General features: G+C 64.7%; 2 protein-coding genes across 2 annotated transcripts in view; one reads left to right on the top strand and one right to left on the bottom strand.

Annotated features, from left to right (window-relative positions):
- Positions 1-2432, top strand: part of POLN (DNA polymerase nu) — a gene marked incomplete at both ends in the record, with an annotated part of 171109 nt that extends 168677 nt beyond the window's left edge. The window contains 2 exons of the mRNA XM_079702093.1: positions 1130-1191; positions 2253-2432. Of these exons, the coding sequence (XP_079558219.1) occupies positions 1130-1191; positions 2253-2432 (242 nt within the window). The remainder of the gene's footprint in view (positions 1-1129; positions 1192-2252) is intronic.
- A 6270-nt stretch (positions 2433-8702) lies between these two features.
- On the bottom strand, positions 8703-13047 carry NAT8L (N-acetyltransferase 8 like; the record flags this gene model as incomplete). Its single annotated transcript, XM_079714734.1, has 3 exons — positions 8703-9070; positions 11157-11321; positions 12672-13047. The coding sequence occupies 3 exons, from the start codon at positions 13045-13047 to the stop codon at positions 8703-8705; spliced, it is 909 nt and encodes a 302-aa protein (XP_079570860.1).
- Between the last annotated feature and the right edge of the window lie 6455 nt (positions 13048-19502).

The following is a 19502-nucleotide window of genomic DNA, read 5'->3' as shown; positions in this document are numbered from 1 at the left end:
CCTGCCCTCATGGGCCATATGGTGCAGGCCGGGGACACGGGTCACCCCAGGGAGAGGCCTGGGAGAAAGCCAGCTCTGCCCGACCGCCACTGCCCCTCTGCCCAGTGGTTACTTGGGGTCACTCGTTTAGTCAGTCGCACAAAGGAGGGGATACACAGGAGGACCTGGCATTGTCTGCACACCCAGTGAGGGGGTGTCAGGGTCCGATTCCTCCCATTAGAAGCACCTGGACACCCCTGCAGCTCCCCAGGGAGGCCAGGCCCTCTGCAGGGCTCCCCTAGAGCGGGCTGGGCCCACGCTGCCCACCCACCTCCCCACAGCCGGACCCAGGAGCCACAGCAAGTGGCTCCCCACTCCCCGGCCACACCAGTGTCCCTCTGCAAGCACAGAGAGGGTAGCGAGGCCTTTGGGCAGCCGCTGATCCTGCGCCAGACACCCCAGGCCCCGTGCCCCTGCGAGTCAGCCAGGGACCCCTGGGGCCGCAGAGGACAGAGAACAAGGCAGCCTCCGCCCATTCCTTGGGCGTTCTTTTGGCAATCTTTGTACTGAAATGTCAGATAACTTAGGGTGGAATGAAATATTCATTTATCAAAGGGGCAGAAGGGTTTGGAGCAAACCCTGAGGAACAGAGCCAGCCAGCCCCTCCCGTCGGGCTGCTCCCGGCCCGGCCCCCAGTGCCATGGAGCTGTCCTTGCAGCGTCACGGGCACGTGAAACTTCACAGGGGTTTTGGTGGAAGCACAGGTCGTCCTGCCTGGGCTGCTCGGCCCAGCAGGATTGCCTGGCCTGGCCACCCAGGGCGGGGTGGGGGGCGCTGGCACGGGGTGCCCACAGCTGCAGACAAGCGTGTGGCCGGGGCTACAGCAACGCTTGGGACCCGAGGGCCCTGCTCACGGCACCCACTGTTGGGGCCCGTTAAGGCGCCTTCAAGCACATGCCAGTGGGAGTTGGAACTAGTTGGGGAGAACCGCAGTGGCTGCCAGAGCAACCAGTACAGGTGACCATGACTGTGTGGACTTGGGAGAACCGGGGATCCTGGGGGCTGGGGTAAGGCTGGGGCCCGGGTGTCCTCCTGGCGCCAGCTCTGCCAGGCAGGCTCGGGCTGCCCTTCTGTCTTGCCTTTGTGCTAGCCCTCGTCAGGGGAACCATGGAGGCCCTGCAGCACGTGCCGGCGGTGGAGCTGCAGCTGCAGGTAAGGGGGCGGGGCAGGAGCCAGGCAGGGCCAGGCTTGGGGGAGGAATTCATCAGCCCTCCCCCCAGGCCACCCCGACCTGCCCCAGGTGCACCTGGACGTGCCAAGCCAGTCCCAGCCAGACTGCTGGCTGTTGGCTCTCAGAGGGGGCTCCAGGTCCTCACCGGGAAGACCTTCGGGCCCAAGCTCCCCCAGGGTGGTGGGGAAGGTGGAGGAGTAACAAGGAGGTGAGCATCCTTGAAGTCCTGCACATGGGCCCGCACAGGGTCAGCAAGCACCTTGGAGACCCTGGAAAGACTGCAGGGAAGGATGGCTTGCCCCTCGTCCCATGGTCGCTCCCTCCTCCCTGCCGTGGAAGCAGCCATGATCTGTGCCCCTGGGGCCTCTGCACCCATCCCACCGTTAACTTCACCCCTCACCTCGCCCTGCGGGCGGCAGCTTGGCAGCATGAAGGAGCGCCCACGCAGGCCCAGCTGGGGGCGGGAACTCCCGTGTTCTGGAGTGGTTGGCGTTTGCTCCTGTGGCATGTGGAGACGTGGGGGGCCCCGAGGTCCCCAGCAGCCCAGGAAGCCCCGCCTCACCCCACTAGTAGCCCTGCAGGTGGCAGGGGGCTGCAGCTGTGAGTGGCCCCCTCCCGTTGAGAGGGAGCTCTTGAGCCGTGGTCAAGGGCGCCCTCAGGATCAGGTCCCTAGGAGGGCTCTCCAGACCCCTCTGCACCTCTTGAAGTTAGCTGATCCCCCTGGGGGACCACAGGTGGCCCCAGGACACACCTCCCTACGCCAGAGCCCCCTGCCTGGCCAGCCCCTACGAGCTCCTTGCTACACAGGGGCCCTGGCAGGTGAGGGGGGCTCAGCCAAGGCTGAGGCATCGTGACAGGGTGGGTGTGCGGTGAGCCCGTTTACAGGTAAACAGGTTGCCGCGTGTGTGTAAGTGTGCGTCTGTCCGTAGCTGAGCTGCTGTGGCCGTGTCTAATCGTGTGTCTTGGGGCAAGTGGCTGCCCGCGTGGGGGTCTGGGCAGTGGCTGGGAAGGCCTGGCGCTCACCTCTGGCTGCCACCCGCAGGTGCCCCTGAAGGTGAGCCTGAGTGTCGGCCGCTCGTGGGGACACCTGGCACCACTGCAGGAGGCCCGGGCCCGTGACCCCACCACCGTCCTGCCGAGTTTCCAAGCAACCGCTCAGCCACCGCAGGCCCCTGAGCGCCTACCCCCGTGCACGCATTTTTCGCCTTCATTTGGTCTGTAGCCCCAGGCAACAGTGGGGAAGAGAACTGGTTTCCACCAGCCCGCTGTGTGGCCTTCCCCAAGGTCAGAGTCAAGCGCTTGGTACTTGGTTAGGGCCACCTTCCCACTGGAGCTGGGGCAGCTGGGTGCCCCCTGGAGTAAACGCCTCTTGTGAAAGTGCTCGGGCCTGTCGGCGTGAATTCTTCCCGTGGGTGGGATACACCATGTACGCAACCCTCAGCCACTTGGCCACAGCCAGGGCAAGCACCCCAGGCAGGAGTGGCCCAGCCCTAGGTTGCCCCAGGCTGACAGCTGCTCACCACCTCGCGGGTGCCCAGGAGCTGCCAGCCGTCTGGCTCCCAGGGCCTCCAGGGCCAGGGCAGTGACGTACTGGCCAGAGATCACAGCCTGACCACCCTCCTGAGGGCCAGAGGGGCCCGTGCACAGGTGCTTGCCGGCCAGGTGTCCATGCAAGCCGGTTCTCACAGACCCCCAGGGCCGAGGGAGGGCATGGCCCATGCACCCCTGGAGCCTCACAGCAGCCTGTGACAGAGGTGCCACCCCCTGGCATGGTGGGGACACTGAGGCACGGGAAGGTCACCTCACTGGGACAGGTGTCCCAGCAGGACTGCAGCGGGACTCCCCCCGACCCTGCCCTGCACCACTGCCCAGCCGCCTGTCTCATCCCGGGGCCCCATTCCCAGACCACCCTGGTCTGGGTCCAGGCTCTGCATGCCACCCTCCAAGTGGGGTGCAGCGCCTACCCAGGGCAGGGCGAGCATGTTGACAGGGCCCAGATGCAGCTCCAGGAGCGGGCACGGGTTTCCCCCCCGCCACCAGCTGTGGACTCTGCTCCTGTTTAATGGCAACTAGAGCCCACGGGACGTGGCATCATCTTTTCTGAGTGACGTGGATTGTCACAGTTTATCATGCCCAGGCCCGTTTTTCTCATGACTTCAAGATCTTGTCACTGGTCTTATGGAGTGTGCAGGGTCCAGATGGCCAGGCCTGACCACCATGTGATAGAACATTCCAGAACCTGGAGAGCTGCCAGGGCCCTCCACGCCACTGCCTCTGTAGTGTGTCCGTATGTCTGAGTGGCAGCCTGTCTTCATGCTCTGTCACCTCAGAAGCAAGACCACTGCCGGGCTTCACAAGGAGCATCTCACTCAAGCAAACGACCGTCCTTGGGAGCTGACATCTCTGGGCCAGCGCAGACCACCATGTGCCTTGTGGGGGGAAGCTATGTGGGGTGGGCACATCCCAGAGCGTCCCAGTCAGACCCACGAGAAGGGAACACGCCTGACACCCTCGGGGCTGAGGGGTGGATGGACCCTGCGAGGACGTTCTCTCCCACCCAGAAGCCGGGCCAGGGCAGGAGAGTGCAGCCAGGGGAAGGCCTGCTGTGGAGAGCCGTCCACGCTGGGTGGGCTGCAGGAGCCTTTGGACACGGATGGGTGTATGTCCACCCTGAGCCTCAACGTCCCTGCCCCACCCCCGTGCCCTGCTCTCCAGCTGGACACCCCCATTCCATCACCCTCCCTTCCTTACAGACACTGGGGGTCCCACTGCCCCTCCCACCTGGGTCCCACACCTCGTGCCATCCCTCAGAGCCGACGTGCTCCAAGGAGGCGTCAGACAGACGGGCAGACCCCCAGGCCTGCAGGAGAGCCCTGACTGACACAGAAACGGGGGCCTCTCAGCCCACAGGTCACCCAGGCACCTGCTCCGGCCTCCGGGAGGAGGGGCCCAGCATCTCCAGGAAAGCAGCCCTTCCTGGCCCAGCGTCGCGCAGACGACACCTCAAGAAAGCATGGAGCCCGGTTCCATCAACTCCGGTTTTATTGAAAAACAGCAGCATTGGGGTCTGGGCAGGTGGAGGGACACTGCTCCCGGCCCCTCCCATTGCTCACACACGCACAGGAAGCCTGGGACCCTCTCCCCAGCCCTGCAGCCTGTCTCCCCTGGACGCAGTGCACAGCCCCTCCGGGCCCTCTCGGGGGCTGTTTGGTACATCCTGGGATGTCAGGACAGACGCCACAGTCCTGGGCTCACAAACGGTAAACACAGTAAGTGAAACCAGCCACCATGACACGTTCCAGGCTCTGGTGCCCAAGGACACCGCGTCCACGGCAGCTGTGGTCAAACAAATCTGATCTCGGCCAGTCTGGCTGAGTGTCACTGCCCTTGCCACCCTCCCCACACGGCCAGAGAGCTGGGCAAAAGCTCATCCTGGTCACCCTCCTTCACACAGGTTGTTGGCACCCTTGGCCAGGGAGGAAGGAGCGCTAGATTCAAGGTCCGCTGGGTCCGGAGAAGGAGCGTGAACGAGGCCTCAGGCCAGCCGCATTGCCGAGCGCCTCCCAGCCGCCCCTTCCCAGCCAGTGGGCCCTCGGCCCCCAGGCTCCCTCCCTGCACACACACACGCACACACGCAGAGGCACACGCGTGTGCACGTACCCACAGGCACACATGCACACACACAGGCACACCCCTTTTCCAAAATGGCTAATTATTGCTGTTAAAAAACCACATCCAACAACAGTAGCTTGGGGCTCCCCCTCCCTGACCCCGGGCAGCCCACTTGTCAGTGGACCTCACGCCATCACTGAGAGCCTGTCCTTGCCACCATGGAGCAAACACAGTCCAGGATCTGCCCCACACCCAGCCCAGAACTCGAACCCAAAAGCCTCGGCCAGAGGGCCACCAGCACAGGTACACAGCCTGTGGCCAAAATGATTCACAGAAGCGGCTTCAAACAGACACAGGAGCAGCAGGAACACGGAGGACATGGCCAGGGAAAGGCAGCAGGCTCCCAAGGCCTGGGGGCCACTGTCCAGCCGTCCCCCAGACACTGACGGGAAGGCGGCCCCAGGGATGTGCCCAGCGCCTGAGGACGGGCAGAGACCCACATCCACAAGTGTCAACATGCCTCCCAGAGGCCAGAGCCAGGCCCTGTGGCCCAGAGAGCCTCCTAAGCACTTGCCCGATGCCAGAGGGGCCACCTGAGAAAGGATACCCAGAGCAGGGTAGGGGCCGCCCCAGGACCGTGTGGCCTCCCAGCCCAAGCCTTCTGCCCCCCGTCCCTCCCCAATTCCACCCAAGGGCAGCAGGGGGAGGCCAGGCCGGACACGATGGAGGTACCAGGTGGGAGACACTGCCACGGCCCTTCCTGGGGCCGGGCCACCTGGCTGGCCTCAACACACGCACACCACCCACCCTGGCTGCCCATCCTCGGAGGCCAGCTGTCTGAAGAGCCCATACCTGGGCAGGGGGAGCTACCCCTAGGACAGCCCGCCAGCCACATGCCAGGATCCTGGTGGCACTGGGCCATCCAGAGGTGCTGGAGCCTTCAGCTGCCCTGGATCCCACTGCCTGGAGGTGCCCATCGGGCATGTGTTACAGGTTCATCTAACGTAGACATCCTGAGCGCTCTGCCTTCCGCTTTCTGCTCCAGAAACAGACAACAGAAGCCCTGGAAGCCCAACCCCTGAGCACAGGTGCCGGGCCCAGGGCTGGCTTTCCAGTCTGGGGAGGCCCAGGAGCCAGTAGGGAGGGGAGGGGGCCCAGGGCCGCCCAGTGCAGAGAAGCTGCCCAGACACATCACTGGGCAGGACCCCAGGAGGACGCTTCACAGAGGTAGAAAAGAAGTAACATCAGAATTTCTACAAAGGTATAAAATTCACATCTCAGTGCATGTTTGTGGAGCAGTTAGCTCCCAGGCTGGGGGAAGGACGGGAGACCTGCGCCCCGTGCTCCTCAGGAGCTCAGGAGCCGCACGCTGGCCGGGCAGGGGTCCTGACCTGGGCTCAGCATGCCCCCAGCCTGGGGCACATGGGTGCCTCTGCCCACCTCAGGGGCCAGGCAGCAGCTGGACAGCAGAGTTCCGGACACATGGCCACCCTGCCACACCCCTCCTGGCACTCTCCTGGCAGCAACAAGAGGGCATAAGGAAAGGTCAAGAGCCCAGCCAGCACCCACCACCCTCTGGGCCACCGACTGGGGCGTGGGGAGGACGCAGCATCGACAGACACCAGCAGGACAGGAGGGGCCACACCACTGCCAGGAGCAACACCAGCGAGGCACTTTGGTCGATGCCAGGAGACGTGGGCAGTCCCGGGGGCTCCAGCGGCCCCACCCACGTGCCCCACCCCAGGGACGGGAGGTCCAAAGGCACAGGATCAGAGGAAGCTGGCAGCGTCCCAGTGCCACCACCTGACACCTGACAAGACACGACCCACCACGTGGACTTCACGGGCCCCCACCTGCCCTTCCCACCCGGCCAGGCCTCAGGCCAGCTGCAGCCCCAACTCGCCCCATGCCAACTAAGGCCACCCCAAGCCGACACCGAACCAAACAGAAAGAGGAAAAAGGCACAACTGTTTGTTTTCCATTTTGCTAAAACACTTTACGTCTGTCTGTATAATCCAGATTAACAAAATCTGAGAGCTGCAAGAAAATAGGGTGCCGATTTCTGTACAGTCTACAAAATTCCCATCCCCGAGTAGGGACCGGGCGCCACCAGGGAGAAATGTACAGGGGAGCACAGGGTCTGTACAATGTTCTGCAAATATCTCAGTTGCTGACAGCACAAAAGGCCCCTCAGGAAACTAGGCTTGTTCCGTCCATCTGCTTATTTCCAAAGCGCCTCTTTAAGAATGCTCCCTCCACGGTCCCGCACATGGGACCCAGCTCAGTGGCCCGTGACGCCTGCCACTTTCCCCTCCCCCAAATCCCCAAATAAGGGGGTCTTGTCGGGCATCTCTGCCCTCCTGCCACCAGGCGAGGTCTGGGCTTACAGCTGGACATGCAGGCACTGCCAACCACCACCTTCCTCTCCCCCTCTGGGCCGCCCCCGCACCCAAAGGCCGCTGCCTGAGACCTCAAGAAGGAGAGGGTGGAGGCACTGGTCCCCCAGAGCCTCCTGCCCTGGAAGGCCACCAGGAACTTGCTCCCATCCTGCCCTCCGTCCTGCAACACGAGAGCTCGACAGAGGTAGCCCGGAGCCTCCTCACAAAGCAGGAATGCTCTTTGGGGGGAAATTATGTTAAGTCAGGGTCTCCCTCCAGATTCCAAACTGAAACCCTCCACCCACCCGGCCACCCACCCCACCCAACTGGGCCAGAAATAGTGCATTCTAGACCACACAGGTGTGTGTGTGTGTGTGTGTGTGTGTGTGTGTGTGTGTGTGTGTGTGTGTGTGTGTGTGTGTGTTAAGGTATAAACTACCGTTTTGTCCCAAGAATTAAAGTCATGCAGAGTGCTATTCTGTCTAAATAACTTATTAAAAAATAGGTCGGCTTCAGGCTGGGAGAAGCTGCGGGCTCGGTGGTGCAGGCAGCAGCCTGGGTTGGTAAGATTCACAGGACAGAGCCCGTCAGCCACAAGGCAGGAGGTCTTCAGGGAGGTCTGGGGGAGGCCACCAGGATCAAGCTGGCACTGGGGGAGAGATGACCCCATGACTGCCTCCTACCCTGCTCTCCTGAAGGGCCCTGACCACAGCTGTACAACATGTTGCCATGGGAACCACACCTGGGCGATGCCACCCATCAGCAAAGCCCAGGCAAAGGAGGGGCAGGTACCAAAAGGAAAGACAGGTGATCCGATGTCAAAGCAGAGCTGAACTGGGTGAAGCAAGGGGCAAGGTGGACAGTCAGGCCTCCCAAGAGGCTGGGCTGGGGCTAGGGGCGCTCACCAGTCTGGGTCCAGTCCAGGCAGGGCAGGGGGCGGGAGGCTGTGGGCATGCGGCATGCTGCGGCCAGGCCACATCCTCAGCATGCACAGAGCAAAGCGGGCCCGCATCCAGCTCAGCGCCCCGTGGGGCAGTGGCCGACCGGTGCAGCAGGCCACGCCTGCTGGGGACTGATGGCTGAGCCACCGCCTGGCTGGTGGCCAGGGGTCTGCTGAGCGGGGGCCTCGCTACAGAGGCTCTGTGCTTGGTGGGCAAGGCTGGGCCCACCCCCACCCCGGGGGTGGGCTGGAAGGGGCCCCTCGCACCAGAGCCGGGCAGCTGCGTGGGCTCGCGGTGGTCCACGCTGTCACTCCTCAGGACGCGGCCCCAGCAGACTGGGGAGGGCAAGGGGCGTGGCTGGGAACAACCCACCTCGCCAGGTGTTACGGATGAGCAACGGCCCCGCACCCCCCCAAGAACCAGCCAAAGAACCGTGTGGTGCCGAAAAAGGAAAAACCCAACACAAACGCCAAGGTGAGCGTCTGAAAGCAGCCCGGGCGGCGGGCAGGAGGGCACAGGTGGATGGGGCGGTGGGCGGGACAGCGGGCAGGTGGGTGGCGGTCACTCCTCGCGCAGCTGCAGGCGGTAGCGGTGGTAGCGGACCTGGAAGAAGAGGCGCTCGGCCAGCGAGAGGGTCATGCCAGGCATCACGTAGCGGTCACTTGAGCCCATGTGCCTGAAGCCCAGCGACTCGTACAGCTTGTGGGCGGCCACCTTGACGGCTGTCGTGCCTAACACTACGGCAGAGTAGTTGTGCACCAGGGCGAACTCCAGCACCTTACGGCCCAGCGCCTTGGCGATGCCCTTGCCACGGAAGCGTGAGTCCACCGACATGCGCAGCAGCTCCACCGTGTTGTCCGCCGCGTGGGCTCGCGCTGCCACGATGCCCACCACGTTGCCATCCAGCACGGCCACCCAGAAGCAGGAGCCTGCGGGGAACGGGGCGGTCAGGGCCACTGGCGCTACTGCATGACACAGCCACCCCGGCAGAGCCCTCTGGGCAGAGGGAACCAGGCCCAATCTGCCTGCTGCCTGCAGCAGCCCTGGAGCCACCCTGACCCTGGGCCTGAGGCTGGGCAGCCAGCCCTGTGGTCAGGCCAGCCGTCCCCACCCCCGGCCCAGACCAATCGCGGCCCCACGCAGGGCAGGAGGAGGAGGAGGAAGACCTCAGGGAGATGAGGGAGCAAGAGGGACAGAGGGATGAAGACCAGAGGGGAGAGGCCTGCAGGGCACAGGCCACGGGGAGAGCCATCTCCTCTGGGGACCCAGGGCCAGGGGCTACAGGAGGCAAGTCAAGGGGGCAGTGCCTGCTCCGAGGAGCCCAGCCTGCACACGCCGTACCCGCAGCCACGCCAGCCTCCACTGCCATGTCCTCCCACCAGCCAACCCCCAGGCCCCCGCCCCAGCCTTGCTCCTGCAGCAGCCAAACCCTCCCCGGCTAACGCTCCTTCCCCGGACCCCCACCCAGAAGAACTCTTCACTCTACCGCCCTATGCCTGGGGGTCCCCCTCTACCACATCTGCCAACGCGGCCCCCATCAGCCCGTCAGCTCTGCCAGGCAGTCTCCGGTCTCCTTCACCGTCAGACCCCGAGACTGAGACCGGGCACGTGGCCTGAGCTCGGGAAGGAGCTGACCGCCCCCTCCACCGGCAGACCTGCCCACTGTCCGGGAGTTCGGGCTCTCCCCACCTGCCCAGGCCCAGGTCAGAGGTCAGCACAGTCCTGGGAGCCTCGTGCCTCCCCAGGCCTCGGTTCCCCCGTTGCGGGAGCAGCTCCCACGAGTCCAGCACGGCCCCACCAGCCGCTGTCCAGCCTCTCTGCCCCTGCAGGATCTTCCTGCACACCCACCAGACATCTCAGGAGGGGCGAGCAGGGCCCTGCCCCCCATGTCACACCCAAGGACACTGCACTCCAAAGAGGGCAGGGCCACGCTGGGCCCCAACCCCTCTTCTGCTCCTGCAGCCTGGGCTTTGGTGCCCGGTGGGTCTCACGCTTCTGTCCCCTCCCGTCCTGGGGGGAGCCAGGCTGAAGCCAGAGCTCCATGGAGGCTGATAAGATGCTTTGTTTGGGCTTGGGAAAGGGTCAAGGAGAACCAAAGGTGCCCAAGGCCAGCCAGGCAGCCTCGGGGCGGGGAAAAGACCAGCCACCAGCGCGCAGGAGCTGGCCGGGCCAGAGCGCGTCACCCCTGTCCCGGGATGCCTTGCCTCTCTTGTCCCCACTGCCCTTCCCTGGCACTCACCAGGATGCTGCTAGACCCTAACCAACCAGGGGCACTCTGTCCCTCTCCTCAGGGACCTTCCTGCACCTGGAAGGCCCTCATGCCCCAGCTCCAGGCATGGAGAAAAGCAGGACCCTGCCTCCCAGGACCCACCCTGCCTCAAGGCCAGCCTGGAGCGTAAAGAATGGCTCCAGACCAGGTCCCAGCCCCTCCCTCTACAGAAGGCCAGGGCCAGGGCGAGACCCTGGGCTTACTAAGTGGCCCAGAGACCAGAAGTGGGACCCCTGTTCTCCTAGGGTCCTCATTCCCCCAGAGTGACCTCTGCCCTCTCCCCACCATGTGGTCCTCTGCCACACAGGGCCCTAGCATTCCAGGCCGGCCCAGGATCCAACAAGGCACGCCCAACAGGACCGGAGAGAGGTGAGAAAGACCCTCTTCCCCCCATGAAGCACTAGGGCAGCACAAACAGCAGGGCCAGGACACCATGGCCCAGGGCCAGCTCAGGCCACTCAGAGCCCTGCCCTCAGAAGACACAGGACGGAAGCCCGGCCATACTCAGCGGAGAGGGCCTAGTCCTGCCAACCCCAGCGCCTGCCAGCCTGCGGCCAGAGCCCTTGGGCACCCAGAAGGCTCGGGTCACGGGGGTGCCCCAGCCCAGGCTGACCTGTGCCCAGCCCCTGCCCCAGGCCCGCCCCGAGGTTGCTGCGCTGGGGGCAACTCTGCCAGAAGGAAGGGCTGGGGAGGAGGGCAGGAGGGAGAAGGGGGGAGGAGGAGTCCAGAGACCCCCGGGGACTCACCAGGGGGCTTCATGTAATACTGCTCAATGTCGGCCATGTCTGTGTGTAGCGCGCAGTCCAGGTAGGCGAGGACCACCTTCCGGCTGTAGTAATAGCGCAGGCCCAGCAGCCCTGCTGGCACCAGGCACGTCAGCAGCAGCGAGCGGGTCAGGGCAAAACAGAGCGCTGCGGGGAGAGGTGGCGCCCGGTGAGTGGTCGGTGGGGCAGAGCCTGCGGGGATAGCCCCACAGACCAGCGCGGGGGAGACGGACCCAGGCCCACCAGCCCCTTGGTAAATAAGCCAGTTAGGGACATGCGCAGAGGAGAGACCATGCCAAATACGCCAGGCCTGTTTTCTCCGGAAGAGCAAAGAACATCACAGCTGCTCCTTCTACTTCTCCCTATTATCAAACTTCTCACCATAGGACACGTTACCTTTATAACCTGACATCATAGGATTTCTTAATATGCTGAGCACCGCAGTGGCCTCTCGGCAGGCTGCCCTCAATAGCTGGCGGGCACAGCCCAGGACAGGGCTACTGAGGGGTGGCCCCTGCCCATCGCCCCGGCCCGCTAGCTGGGGAAGGGGCTTTGTCCACAGCCTGGCCCACACGGGGCGGGGCGGGGGAGGGTGCCAAAGAGCTGCCTGGCCAGGCACCTGCAGGCCGTCCCACCCTTGGGAAGTGGGGGCCCCGCCTTCCAGCAGGAGGGCCCCAGCCAAGAGCCCTCCCTGGGCCAGCCTCTGGGTGCTGCGAGGACAGGGGCCAGGGGGAAACTGCTTCCAGCCTAGGCTACCGGGATGCAGACGTGCCTGCAGTGAAAGTGCCTCTGCTGCGTGACCTTGGGAAAGTCCCACCCCCCAGCCTCAAGCTCCTCACCTCTGAAATGGGGAGAACCACCCTCCCGCGACAGAGCCTCAAGGGGCAAAGCCCCAAGGCCCCTGTCGGGGCCGCCCACCGTGAGGGCCCACTGCCCCTCGCTCTGCATCCTCAGCGCACTCCCTCCCCCGGAACCCCAGGGAGCCGGCTGTCTTCCCCTCATAAATTAGCGCTCAGAGCCGCCGAGGCAGCCTCCCCCGCCCCACGGATTATATATAGTTACACGCGCCAGGCGCTGGGCCTCGGCAGCGGGCGCTACCTGCCGTCACCCCGCCCCCACCAGGGATGACCAGGAAGGGGACGCAGTTGGAGACCCCAGTTCCCCGCCCGCAGCCCCTGCACCCGGCCCGCACTGGTTCCCACGCCCCCGCCCGGCGCGCCTTGGCCGGGAGCCCGGGCCGGCCCCAGCGCTGGGGGCCACCTCGCCCCGGGCCTCCGCAGAACGCGCGGGTGCGTGTCCGCGCGCGTACGAGGGGGGGGCGGGGGTCCGCTTCCGTCCCAGGACGAGGCCCCGGCCCGAGGCGGGGGCGAGCGGGCCGGAGGAAGTCCCGCGCGCGTCACCAGAGGGCCGGGCGGGCGCAGACTGCGGCAGGTGGGGGTGCGCCCGGCCGGCCGCGGCCCCGACCCCGCCGTCCCCGCGGGGTCCCCGCGCACTGACCGGCCAGCAGGACGTAGAGCAGCTGTGTGCGCGGGTGGTGCCGCAGGCCGCGGAAGGCCGTGTTGGGGATGCGCTCCATGATGCCGTCGTAGAAGATGCGGCGCGCCGCCTCCTGCTCCGCCGCGCGGATCTCGCGGATGTACACGCCGCGCCCCTCCGGCAGCTCCGCGCCCCCCGTGCCGCCGAGGGGCTGGGGGCCCGGCGCGGGCGGGGGCGCGGCGGGGGCGGCGGCCGGCCCAGGAGCGGCGGGCAGCGGGGGCCACATGGCGCCGGCGGCGGCGAGCAGCGCGTCCTTCTTGGCCCCCGGCAGCGCCTCATGGTCCTCGGCGGCCACGATCTTCGTCTCGCAGACCATGTCGGGAGGCCCACAATGCATGCACCCGGCCGGGCGGCGCAGCGCAGGGACGCGGGCCGGGCTGCGGGCGGGCTCAGCCCGGGCCCAGGGCAAGGGCGCGGCGCCCTCGGACCCGCGGCGGCGGCGGCAGCGGCGGCGGCGGCGGCTGTTCAGGAGCGCGGGGCGGAGGCGGCGGGCGGCCGGGGCGCGCGCAGGGAGCTACGCCGCATTTTGGAGAAGTATTTATAATGCAGCGGCGCCGGTGCAGTCGCGGCGCCCGGGGTCCCGCAGGGTCCTAGCGTCCACTGCATTGGCTGCCGGGGGTCACCATGTGATCTCGAGGGTGGGAGCAGACGCCGCCTCCGCGCCGGCCGGTGGCACACTTGGTCGCTGCGCGGCGGCCGGGCGGGGGCGGCGCGGGCGGCCCGGGGAGCGACGGAGCGGCCGAGCCCCGCGAGGTGGCCGGGAACGAGCGAGCGAGCTTGCGGCCGGGGTCCCGGCCCGGAACGGGCGCTCCGCGGGCCTCCGGGTTGGGCGCCTCCCGCCTGGCCCCTGCGTCCCCGCGCCGCCGCCGCTCAGCGCGGGCCTGTGAGCGCCCGGACCTGGGGCCGCGCCACCGGAGCCCGCAGCCCTCGTCCTCCTCCTCCTCCTCCTCCTCCTCGGCCGCCGGGCGCTGTCACGGAAGCATCTCCATCTCCCGCCCCTTTGTCTGAACGCGGCGCCTGGCCGGGGTCCTGGGGAGGGGGTGCCCCGGCTTCCCCCGACCGGCGCCCCTGGGAACCTGCGCCCGGGGCCGCACGGGCTGCAGGCGCGGGGACGCTGTCAGAGAGGGGTCTGATGCCCACGTCGCCCGCAGCCCAGCGCGTCCCCACGCAGCGCAGTACGCCCCACTCGGATACCGGATCCCCACCGCCAGCGCGGGGATGTGGGACCCACAGGACCCATCCCGGCTCGGCCCCCGCCCTCCTTGGTCCGCGCATGCGTCCCACGATCTCGGTGCAGGTGCAGGGGGGGCTCTGGCGCGTGCTCCGGGTCCCTGCGAGCCCTACCCGCTGAAGCTGCGGGCCGGGGGCAAGGGGGAAGGTGGAAGTGAGAGGACAGGTAGTCCCAGGCCCGCCCCCAGCACTTTACGAACCCAGCCCCCTGCATCTCAGAATCCCCTTCCCCGCGTCGCCACAGTTCTCCGCAGGTGACCCCCACAGGGCAGCCTGGAGCTGAGTTCATACCCGCGCAGGTGGAGATGAGGCTTAGGGGTCCAGGCCTGAGGACCCTCAGCCCCCGTTGGGGCCCAGCGAGGCAGCTATGGTCACCTAGAGGACAGGAAAGGGACTACCCCTCGCGGCGTCGCGCTGAGGGACCCAGGCAGAGTGAGAAGAGGGAGGATCCCGGATCCAGGAGCTGATCTGGGCCACAGGCCGGACCCTAGCGCTAAGTCGTAGGGGGAGGGCCAGCCAGCTGGGAAGTCACCCCCACGCTGTGCTTCGGAGATGCCAGGATTTGTCTGGGCCCGGATTGTGACCTTCCAGGAGAGCCAAGGGGGATCACAGAAAATCTCAGAGGCACTCATCCATCCATTCAGAAACCCCTCCACGTGCTGCCTGGGGGCCGAGTGACACTGACCAGACACAGCGGGACTAGGCTCTGAGGCGTCCTGAGGATGGCCAGCTGGATGGCAGGAAGCATGTCCGATCGGAGAGGACAGCATGCAAGGGGTCCAAGAAGGAAACACCCAGAAGCGGGGGGGTGGGGGGTGGAGGGGCGGTGATGGCAGCTGGTGGCCTGGAGGGGTCAAGGGGCTTCCAAGAAGGCGAGGCTGGGCTCGAGTGCCAGACCAGGGGTCAGGAGGACACTCTTATCATGCTCCCTGATGCGGGCCAGGAGGGAAGAGAACCAGGCCCACTGTCCAGGAGCTCTTGGGCAGCATCCTGACCCCAGATCCAGGTGTGAAGGGGTCCCTCAGAGCAGAGTGGCCCAGTCCCTACAGGGCCACAGCCTCTGCTGGCTATTACCCACCCCATCTAATCTCCAGCCCTGAGCGGGAGGCTGCCCCTCCTCCACCCCCAACAGCCAGGCCCAAAGACGGAGCGAGCGGCTTGGGGTCCCACTCAGCCTGACCTTGTGGGGCGCCCTCCCGTCCAGGTGGCCTGACCTCACCCTGCAGCCCCCAGAAGTCCCTGAGAGCCCCCGAGACCTTGAGGCAGTGGTCCAGCCCCTGGTCCAGAGGGTCCTGGAGAGTGCCAGGACCAGGTGGGGAGGAGGAGCCAGACTCAGCTTGGAAGGGCCAGGGCTGGGCCCCAGGGATGGCCACCTGGGGGCTCTTGGAGCTCTTGGTTCTGGACTTTAAGGGGCTGTGAGTTGGGGGCAGCCTGAGTGGGAAGAGGTGCAGGCAACAGGGTGGCCCCAAGCCCCGCCGATGAGCCTCAGTTTGGGGTCCAGGGAGGTGGCTGCAGTCACCTAGAGGCCAGGAAGGGGACTGCCCCTCGCAGCATCACGTGCTCAGGGACCCAGGCAGAGTGGGAGCGCCGGGAAGCACGCCCTGTGCTGCCATCAGGAGCCCATTTTACAGAGAACCTGGGGGGCGAAGTCAGGGGTCTGGTCTGTCCTGCCAGTGCCGGGGTGCCCACCCCGCCCTGCCCCGCTGAATTCCGCCCACTCCTCTCGCTTTGGCTGCCCCCGCCACCCCAAGATTCCCTGGCCTGATACCACTGCCAGAGCCCTGCAGGTCCCTGACAGGGGTGGCAGGGGTCCTTCGCGCAGCAGCGAGACCACCGCCCCCAGATCCCAGAGGCCAGAGTGGGGAGGGTGCCCTACACGGGCCGGTTCATTTAGCCAAACAGCCCTCCACCCCAGATGAAGAAAGGGACCCGCAGGCAGAAAGGGCCTCTGGGGTCACAGGTCGAGGGGGGCCTGAGGAGGGACTGGGAAGGACGGCAGAGGCGGTGGGAGTGCAGGAGGGAGTGGCCAGAAGGCCAGAGGATGGGAAGGAAAAAGAACCAGGGCCAGATCAGAGGCAGCTAACAGGAGCTCCTCCAAGAGAACATGAAGGGGAGGAAATAAGAAAATAAAGGTTATTATCAATACTATTTCCCCAACCGAAGGACAAAAACTCCTGATTAGAACCTGTGCAGCACCTGGAGTGGACCTGAAGTTCTGAGAGCCTCCTGAGGGCAGGAAAGAAGCGAGGCTCCCAAGACCCACCTGCTGCGGGCAGCTGCCGGCCGCTGGACCCAAGATGCTCACCTCCTCACCAGGAGTCTATGACCCACCCCCCATCCTTCCCTTCAACACAGGTTGGGTGAGTGCCTACCCTCTATTGGGCCCTGAAAAGAACAAAGCTCGTTCTCCTGGCACTTTACAAGCCAGGGGGTGGGGTGGGGCAGGAAATAAGCCAGTAACAGAGATCAACACTCCAGTATCCCTTTGGGACAAAGAAAAATAAGTTGGGATAAGGGGCTAAAGAGTGAGGTGGGTGGTGGAGGCCAAGGGGGGAACCCCATAGAGAGGGGACAGCATGTACAAAGGCCCTGGGGTGGCAGGGGCTATGAGTTGAACGTGCCAGCAGAAGATAACGTACTTTCAGACAGGCCAGCTCAGAAAGTTTACTTACCACACTTTTCTAGGAAGCTACCTGAAGGGATGCCACAGGGAGAAGATGGCATGGAATCTAGGAAACAGTGGCTCCAAACTAGAAGAGTGCAAGGTGGGCAGTGGGCAGTGGGAATGCCCAGCTGGCGAGGAGCAGGAGGGCACGGGCCAGGGAGGGGACGTAACGGGAACGACTTGACTGCCAGAAAATGTCACAACATGATAAAAGCAGACGAGGGGAACAATAAGGCAAACACAATCTCTAGGGAAAACAAACGCTGTCCCAAGGATAATGCATTCCCAGCATGAAAGATGCTCTTGATCCAATCAGCCAGAAAGCAGTACGACAGCTCCAGGACAGAACCTGAATGCCATGGGCCTTGACCACACACAAGGCTAAACTCTTTGCCAGAGTCATCTGTGCTGACTCTATCTACTTCTCTAGTGACAACCCCCTTCAGGCCTTCCCCGCCCCCAACCGACCCTGTTCTTGTCAAGGTTGACGATGACCAGGGCTGCCCAAACCAGGGGTCCAGCCTTGGGCCTTGCTTGACCTCAGGAGCATGAGACACGCTGACTTCTTTCCTAAGCCCTAGCCAGTCTCAGTTCTCTTCCTGTCTCATGAGAGCCTATCTCCTCGGGGGTCTCTCTTCCCCCTGCCCCCTCAGCACATCGCTCCTCTGTCCACACTCACTGCAGGGCTCTCAGCCAGCACTTGTGTCCCAGCCTTCTCTCTCCAGCCCCTTTCCCAGGTGGGTCTGTCCGGTAGCCTCCTGGACCTCTCTGCTAACTCCATCCCTCTTCCCCTCACACCCTCATCCCTTTCTCTCAAAACACACCCGCAGTTCCCACTGGCTCTACTTTCAGATACACCTGGAGCCCAGCTCCTCCTCTCACTGCTGTTCCCGCTGCCACCGCCCAGCCCCGGGCCCTCTTCAGCTCTGATGGCTGTGTCACATCCCCAAGGACCCTGATTCTGCCCCTGACCCTGAGTCCATCTTCAACCAGCAGCCAGAAACGTCCCGTTCCAACAGACGTGGGCTTGCCCAGACCCCCCAGGGCTCCGAGGAGGCTCTGTCCCTCACGCTGCCCACTGCCCTCCTGCCTGACTCTGCTGGGCAGACCCTACACAGCAGCGTCCCCGGCCCTTCTGCCTGTGATTCCACACCCGTCCGCCTGGGCTGTGCCCCTACTCCCTCCCAGAGGGCAGCTCCCCTAAGAGGCTTTCTACGGCCACCCTCGGCTGCCCCATCATTTATGGTAACAGGAACCCCAATCCGAGCAAGGGTTCATGGCTGCCCACAAAATACACGATGCCCAGTTAAGCTTCAATTTTGGATAAACCAATAATTTTTAATTTAAGTACGTCCCATATTGCATGGGACATGCGTATACTAAAAAGTACTTATACTAGAAGTACTTGTACTTTTCATACTGAGAAGTGCTCACTGGTCCTCTGTGTTTGTGAATCTGGCCGCAGGCCAGCAAACACAGGCTGCATCCCGCCTGCCTGGCAGCCAGGAGTGGCCACATGACAGAGGCCAACCAATGGGACACGAGCACCATCTGGCAGTGCCCTGATGGGAAGGCACCTGCCTCTGCTACGCTCCGCTCCTTTCCGGGGCCCCAGGACAGGTGGATCCTGAGCCCTGCCACTGCACCTCACTCACAGCCAGGCCCGAGGGCCGGCCCTAGGCCTGCCACGGCTTCAGCAGCCCCCAGCGCGGGCTTTCTCTGGCCAGATGTAAAGCTCACAGGCTTCCTCGCCACCAGACACCTAGAGCTCGGCCTCCCACCATGGCCAAGGTAGGAATCTGGTTTGTTCACTGTGATCCTGACACCTGGATCGGCACCTGCATGCCGGGCGGTTCCAGCAGAAGAGAACCGAGGACAGAAGAGGTCAAGGTCAAGGGTTGGGAAGCCCCTTGGGGCAGGGAAGGGCCTGGGGCAGAGGGTCTGAACAGATACGTGCATTCAGATCATAAAGACAGGCCAGGCCAGGCTGGGCTGGGGACTGGTGCCGTCCTCCAGGCAGTGGACCAGGAGTGTCCAGCTCCACCCACCTGAGACAGCAGAAGCGGGGTGGGGGTGGGGCACGTTGCACTGAGGCGGCAACAACCAGGGAACTAAAGCCCTTGAGAGGCCAAGTGTCCCATGGTGGTCACTTCCAATCGCAGCCCTGCCGCGTTCCTGGATGTTTCTTACAGTGTGCATGCGTTACTTTGAAAAAAAGGTATTAATTCTTACTTTAAAAAACATTCCCAGAATGAACAGAGGGAGGGAGGGAGGCCTCCCACCCGGTGCTGTGAGGACACGTGTGTGGATGCGTGTCTGAGCCAGGAGCTCCTGGTGCCCAGGGTCCGTGCGGGGGTGCGCAGGAGGGACCCAGCAGGCAGGGTGGAAGCTGGGGGGAGGGCCCAGCCCTCTCTTCCCAGAGGAGCCCTCCCCCGCCACCCAATCACCCCTCTCCCGACACCCTCAGGCTCCTTGGTCACAGTGGCCTTGCCGTGTGGGGTCCACCAGCTGGACTGCCAGGGAGACCCTGACCACAGGCGTCCTCACTGTGGTACAGAAGAGCCTTGGGAGGGTTGGCGCCAGGGCAGCTGCTCTAGGGACCAGGCCGCCTCTACACCGCCCCCCTCCCCCCACCTCAAAATAAGTGCAGGCAGGCAAGGAAAGAGGTCCTCGGAAGGCAGACTCGCCGTGGCCACCATGCCCGTGGGTACAGGTTCACAGGTGTGGCCGGACATGCATACCCTCAACTCTGGCACTGGTGTGGGACAGGTGTCCCAAGGGCCTCAGCCCTCACGGAACAGCTGCAGAAACCTAGGCCCAGAGAGAGTCCCAACTGGGGACTCCAGGAGGCGGCGATGGTGGCCAGAGCAGGGAGACAGGACACAGGCATGCCGGGC

This window comes from Hyperoodon ampullatus, assembly GCF_949752795.1.
Source record: "Hyperoodon ampullatus genome assembly, chromosome: 1".
NCBI classification, from domain to species: Eukaryota; Metazoa; Chordata; class Mammalia; order Artiodactyla; family Ziphiidae; genus Hyperoodon; species Hyperoodon ampullatus.
This window is presented reverse-complemented; position numbering and strand designations above follow the sequence as displayed.